The sequence below is a fragment of the Mesitornis unicolor genome, unplaced genomic scaffold (genome assembly GCF_000695765.1).
Source record: "Mesitornis unicolor isolate BGI_N332 unplaced genomic scaffold, ASM69576v1 scaffold12847, whole genome shotgun sequence".
Lineage (NCBI taxonomy): Eukaryota > Metazoa > Chordata > Aves > Mesitornithiformes > Mesitornithidae > Mesitornis > Mesitornis unicolor.
The window spans coordinates 1-7,144 of NW_010194407.1; the positions used below are offsets into that span (position 1 = coordinate 1).

At 39.4% G+C, this 7,144-nt stretch overlaps 2 protein-coding genes across 3 annotated transcripts in view; both read left to right on the top strand.

Annotated features, from left to right (window-relative positions):
* Positions 1-60: 60 nt before the first annotated feature.
* DUSP19 (dual specificity phosphatase 19) lies at positions 61-5,454 on the top strand (the record flags this gene model as incomplete). Its single annotated transcript, XM_010187790.1, has 3 exons — positions 61-107; positions 1,079-1,231; positions 5,233-5,454. Coding segments are annotated over 3 exons (422 nt in total), but the record flags the coding sequence as incomplete, so codon positions are not given.
* Positions 5,455-7,119: 1,665 nt separating this feature from the next.
* NUP35 (nucleoporin 35kDa) overlaps positions 7,120-7,144 on the top strand; it is an 8,031-nt gene continuing 8,006 nt past the window's right edge. Inside the window, exon 1 of one of the 2 annotated variants that reach the window (XM_010187787.1) lies at positions 7,120-7,144. This exon is cut by the window's right edge and continues 3 nt beyond it. In XM_010187787.1, coding sequence (XP_010186089.1) covers positions 7,120-7,144 — 25 coding nt within the window. The other variant, XM_010187788.1, reaches the window with a different exon arrangement.

Here is a 7,144-nt window from a genome sequence, read left to right on the forward strand (position 1 = left end):
GGTTTGGTGCTGGATGCCGGTGAGGAGTTTAGCGTGGCAACCAGCCCGGTTTCTTCTCAGGGTCGCAGGATGCTGCTCACGACCTGGAGACGATGAAAAAGCATAAGGTAACGTTACACGCAAATAAAAATGCATCTGGCGTAGTGCTTGCCAATGGATTTCTTTTTTAAGTTGAAAAGTCTAAAATACTCTGAAGTAATTTTAAGAAAAATTGTATTACATTTGCGCTTTCAAAAGACTGTTCCATTTACAGATGGGGGGATGCCTGCGAGCTTCACAAGAAGCTGAAATACTTTGCTGCAAGACTAATGATTGTTCAGAGCAGTTTAATGGAATGGATTCCTGCCTTGTGCAATTCAGTGTCTGACACTAAGCAGCACCAGGGCTCCTTGCCTTGTGGGGACTGATGAAACAAGAAAAACAAAGCAGCAGCTCTAAGTCTGTCCCGAACGTTGGTCTTTACTCTTCTTTGTTACAGTAATGAGGTGATAAGGCCTTTGGACGGTGGTGCTTCTCCAGGACAGGGAGTGCACCAGTTTGGCATCTGGTGCCATCTAAATGTCACGTCATTGTAAGTTAAAATAACCTACAGCCTGGCTGTAGCCTGAGCAGGGTAAAGATGGCAGGAAGGCTGAGGTGGTCTCGCCTGCTGAGTGCAGGTATAGTTTACTCTGAAATTCTTATGCTCCAGTAAACAGGACTGGTAACTCAGTAGGAGGAGCTGATAGGTTAGGGCAGGCTTGAAATTTAGGGGATTGTTGGATGGTTGTGCTCTCTTTTATATTCTATCTGTGTGCTGACAACCCCCTTTTCTTTTGAAAATCCTTACTTTAGTCTGTGTTTGGCTGAGGACAGATCATTTAATTTCATCTCAAAAAAATAAGAATACTGGAATTTATCACAGTATACTTTAACATGCAGTAAAATTTTGCTTCGACAAAAGCACATCAGAGAGAGCATATGTATGTAAGACTGAACAATGCAGTTGTGTAAGTTAGGATCTCTGTATGCCTGAAGAATAATCCACCTGCTGATTTTGCTTGCTGTCTTCAGAAAATACCTTTTTCTTTTTTCTTAGGTTACTCATGTTCTAAATGTGGCATATGGAGTCCAAAATGTCTTCCTTAATGACTTTATATACAAAACCATTTCTATTCTGGACCTCCCAGAAACTGATATTACCTCCTATTTCCCAGAATGTTTTGAGTTTATTGAGAAAGCCAAGATCCAGGTACAGTATATCAATAATTAATGCTACTAGTTATCCTGTTTAGATTATTTATTACCCTATGTTTCAGAGAAATGCTCCTTTAATACAATTGGGCCAGTGGCTGACTTCAGATAAAGAAATCCCATCACAAGTCCAAGTCACTACATCTGACAGAGGGAAACTTGTTTACTTTCTATAATTTATCCATCAAGGATGTTTTGGATTAGGAGCAAGCCTAACGGGCCTTTTACAGATCTCTGTGCTTTGTCAGCAGCTGTCCCCAATTCTTGTGCTTTTCCTTGATCATCCATTGAAAATGCAACACATTGAGCTATGAATCCACATACAATTATGTACCATGACTACCCGAGAATGTGTCTTGGAGCCAACTGGAGACTTTAACTGCTAGAAAAATTCTGGAAAAGACATGACATAGGAAATAAGGTGAAGGGACTCCTGGAGTTGCTTGGCAGACCTGTCTGTAACCGAGACCATCCTTGCCTCCTATTTGTTAAATTCAAGCGTAGTGTGTAATTTATGACAACCATTGCTTTGATATCAACACTATGCCTTGACAACCAAAACGTCTTGCACGTTATTCCACCATATCTACCATATTCATTATTTACGTAGGTTGGGATAAAAGAAGATAAACTTGCCCCAGCTTTCTTTGTTTCACACGATGTTCTTTCCTTCCCTCATTTATCATTTATGATTATGTGATACACATTGTCACTTAATGACCTTTTCAAGGTTTCTAGTTACGGTTTCCACTTCATTTCTAAACACGACTTGCCATTCATAACTGCATGGTGTTGCTTTCTGCCTCTGGTGTTCCAGTCACTGTTTTGTAAGCTAAAGAGTTTTCCTGAAAAGTTTTACAGCAATATTAATATTAATAGTTTTCTAATGGGAGAGTTGAGTAAAAGAGCAGGTAATTGATGGAATAATGTTCTCCAGGATTGGTTCATGAAGCATGTGATGGTAGTATGCAGAGACAGATCTGAATCACTTTATTTGCTTTGTCAAAATAGTGCTAAAAGAGCCTATGATAAATTGTACCATGAAGTGCTCTTCTGTGTAAGTAATCACTAAAAGATAGTACTGTTTCATCTCTTAATGTGGGTAGGGAGAGATGCTCGCTGCTGAGAGAGCATGATGTATGAGAAATTATTACTAAAGCATAGTTAACTTAATGAAGGAGTATGAAAGCACTTGAATTAGAGGATGCACATAAAGCCTGTGCTGTTCAGTAAGTCACTGCCAGCTGGTACTTGTAACAGGACTGACTTTTGTGTAAGTGCAACTGCTCAAGTCTGCAGACACCATGGTATAAATTCTGATACTGATCAGAGCTCACCTTTTCCTCTAGGCCCCAAATTGGCAGGCAGATTTTCCATGATACATGAGGTGACCCATGTCAGATCATAGAGCTATGAGTGAGGGATTTTTTTTTCTTTCTGTTTAATATCTAATTAAAAAACCCCTAAAATCTTGCCATTCCAGGGAGGCAATCTTAGCTCATTCATGAACATTTCTCCTTATTGCTCCCTCTGTCCCTCCTAAAGAGAAAGCCCTGGCACTACTGCAAAGTGAAGTGGATCCCTAAGGAACTGCATTAGCCCATGACTCTTCACAAAAGCTTTATTCTTCTTTTTCATTTATTTTCTCAGTAGGGCTTTTTGCCCACTGTGTATAATAACTGTTTCTCTTGATGGACAGTGATTTTGCTTCTCCTTATTTTATAAAAAATAAAAATTAAAAAAACCCCTTGGTCTTGAATCTTAAAGAGTTTCTTGCAAGACCATGAACCGTTTCCAGGTGGGTGAAGGTTAGGCTATGAGCATCACAGCAGGGAGTTCTTAGTCAATAAAGATTAATTTTGTCTGTTTTTAACTTTTAGTCTGTATTCATATCTAATACAAATTTAGTTAAGAATTAAATGCCAAGTTCATCTTTGTATAAAGAACAAACAGGGTTTAGCAAGGGAATATAAATGTTCTCAGTAGTAAATTTGGTTTAATGTTACTGCCCATATTAATTAATGTTCAATAGTTTTCAAGTGGGTATTACTGTGGATATTACTATATAATTTTTGGCAGTGTACAACAGAACAGTCATTAAAATAAAACAACCTTAGAAGAAATGTGGAAGAGGAAAATAAACCATGAACTCAAAGAAAAAAATTGATCACTTTCAATGCTTATTTTTTACCCTCAGTGCCACTGCTAGATATTGATCTGAATTACCGTACATTAGGTCTGAGAAAACTCCCATGAAACCAGTAAGAACTACTCCAGATGTACAGTGGATAAGCTTCAGCAATTGCTTCATGATATAATTTTTCATGTCAGAATTTTCATGTCATTTTTATAAAGGAGATAATGGATTTACAGGTTGCCACTGAGTTGAAATACAAGTACAGGTCTGCTTTGTACTCTGCTGTAGTCTGTATGACCAGGCAGCGTGCCCCTGTGAGTGTGAGAAAGTGAATGAAGATGACAGTTTCCAGCAGACAATGCAAAGGGAATGTGATTTCCTTCCCCCAAAAAGGGTGGTTTTGTGACCCCTTGTACTGGGATGCAGGAGCTTAGATTCAATTCCTTGCTCTGCCATAATTGTCTTGTGTTAACTTGAGCAAGTCATTCTTCTAGTCTCAGCTTGGCATTTCTTCAACAAGGAAAATAACACTATTTCATACCTCTTTGTCTTATTTAAACTGGAATATTTCTGGAACAGAAACCATTTTCTGTTCTGTGTGTTTATTAATATACCAGATAATTACAACTCCCAGGTCTGTAATATAAGTCATAAACTTCCTGGAAAGGTACCCTGGTGGTTACAAGGTCTTTTTTTCCTCTGGATAAAATGTCCATTGAGTAATTTGTGCCTGTTAAGGGTGAACAGAGCAGGCTGTTTATATTTAGTGTATATTTGAGGCTATATATAGTCTCCAGTATCTGAACACATTGTGTTGTGTTTCAGTATCTTTATTCAGAATATGGAGATACTAGGGCGTTGTTTTGGTTTTTTTTGGTGAAAGTGACATTTGGCAGACAGTTCAGACCAAGTCTGTATGAACATGACAACATCACGAAGCCTGGGCCTTGAAAACATTGCCTAAGCCACATGAGATTGTCAAGTTGTCTTTGTGTTAACTCACGCCCGTTACATCTCGATCAAACTCACAGTATCTTTCTGAAGAGTCATTCAGGTGTCTCAAAGTTCTTATGGGAAATGTTTAAGTAGGATGAAAGCCATTAACTTTAAATGTAATTCAGGATGAGCCTGAATTTAACCCCCAAGAGACATATTTGTGAATTTATAAAAAACACTGGATTTTGCACCTTAGTCCCCAGTTAAGGGGCTTTTGTTGCACCAGCTATACCAGGCACTACAGTTGTACCAGTGGTGTGATGGGGCAGTAGAGGTTTGTTGAAAATCACACGACATCTTTTCTGATTTTCTGTTCCTATGCATGATCTTGCTTACCCAGAATCTTCACTGAAGAACTCCAGAGTATGCAAGAAGTGTGTGACTGGAACTGCAAGATGTTCTAAAATCTGCCTCTGTGTCTAGCTGTTTGCTGCCGTGCTGTGTTTGTAACCTGGCAACAAGATACAGATGCGTTTCTTTCCATATTGTAAATAAAATCTATTTTGAAATTGGCACCTGGTTAGATCAGATATCGTAGCATCCCAGATGTCTGTGATTTGGTTTTTAAATTGGGGGGGGGGGCTGCTGCAGGGTCTTGGGCAAAGGGACAGAGGAATGGTTTTTTTTAGTTATAAGGTATGAATTAGATGTGGAGTATTTTATATTATAAAGTGGCTTTGGTTAGAAAAGTATTTAATTTTGGACTTATTTATCTGTCTTTGGAGTTACTTATATGCATCAATATTTGCTTTAAGCTCAGCAAGGAGCTTTTAATAAGTCTTAATAGATTTTTACATCAGGTTTCTAATACTTGTTGCAATCTACTTAATGAATTTCCCAACTCATGTTTCATTTGTTTCTTGAAGGATGGTGTGGTACTGGTCCACTGTAATGCAGGAGTCTCCCGTGCAGCGGCAATAGTCATTGGTTTTCTAATGAATTCGGAGAGACTGAGTTTTGCTAGAGCCTTTTCCTTGGTGAAAAATGCAAGGCCTGTGGCTTGTCCAAATCCTGGCTTCATGAAGCAGCTTCACAAGTACCAAGAACAGAATATAAAGGCAAATGGAAGCATAAATGATCACGAATGATCAAAAAGGAGAAGTAAAACAACCTGTTTTGACTGTACAGTAACAGATATTGGATGTACTTTAATCTCTCATTTTGCAGTCCCCCTTCACATGTGCATTTTAAATTCCTTACATATTTCTTTTCTTACCCCTTTGGCTCCCTTTTTTCAGCATGTAGTCTAAAGGCCAAATGGTATTCCACTGACTTCAGAGATTCTTTTGCCCAAGAACAAGCTCTTTCTAGAGTGCTAATAAAAAAATAAAGTTCAGTTTTTCTTGAAATATTAGAAGATTGATGGTTTTGGGTTGTTTGGGTTTGTTTTTTTTTTTTTTTTGAACCATCAGATAATGCAGGTAATAAAGAAAATAAACTAACTAAGTTGCTCTGTTTACTTTAATACTAAACAAAATTTATGTATTCTAGTTGGTTGTAAAATCTAGCTAATATAATAAACTACCTTGGTATTGGATTTTAAATTTGTATTGCAACTGAAGAGGATTTTATTGAATTTTGCAGCCTAGTCAGCCATTAAATATTTTTGGAAATTAAAACAGATTTTTTTTTGAGGTCAAAATGTGTAGGATGCTTTAACGCATTATGTCTTTCTACTGTTTCTTATTAAGTAGTGATTTGAAGTGCACTAACGTGTTTTACAAGTGCCGGAACCAGGTTATCAGGTTTTTCTTGCAGATCATTTCAGTGGAGATATGAAAAGTGTAACAACCTATCTCTGACTCACTGCTACTGCTTTTCCTTTGCATTTGAGCCTTATTTGCTGTCCCCTCACTCCATTCCACATCACGTGTAAAGAACAGACACCATAGGACAGGCAACTTTGACCCTCCTGACAGGTCTCGGGCTGAAATTACTGTTTTAAGATGGCATGCTTAAAAAAAACATGTAAAATATTTTAATAGTCCTTTTTTGTGGCCTTCATGCCAATTCTAAATGGTTTGATATATTAATATACAATAAAAGAACAGCATTTGGATAAATTTTGTGCGAAAGTGATTTGAAAGGTTTGGGTTCAGTAACTGATGCGGTATACTAGTTTGAACTGTAGCATGTTGTTGTGTGTGAACTACAGTCTTGTTCTCAATATTAAATGCTCATGCTAAATACTAACGCAAGGTTTAGGTTGCTACCCCCAATCTGACTGCTATTCTGTGGTCATCCTTTCCCAATTTCCACCGGGGAACCGGTCGCTTTATTTCCATTTCAGATGTGAATGGATGTGCGTGCCTCAACCCTGGGAATGACTGACAGTCTTTTCCCTGGCGAGTAAGCTTCACCACTTCACCTCAGTAGCAGGTTTACAAGTTCTTAGCCCATAGAAATCATCCAGGACAAGCGTTTGTGTCTATAACTGCGGTTCTCTAAGTCGTGTCTGTAATTACTGCAGTTCACACTAGAGTCTCAGTGCGGGGAGGGGGGGGGAACGGGGCAGCTCAGCGGTGCCAAGACGCGAGGAAAGCCGGCAAACCCCGACCCTCTCCTGAGGAGCTGGCCCTGCTACACTGACAGCCCCGGCGACGGCGAGGCGACCTGCTTGGGGACATCTCCCGCCGTGGCCGCTCACAAAATGGCAGGAGGGCGGGTCGGAAGTGACGACGGGAGGAAGTTCCGTCCTGTTTGAAAGCGCCCGGCGGAGCTGGTGCGGGTCTTTTTCCGCTGCCCGGGCTGAGATGGCCGCCTTCGCCATGGAGCCGC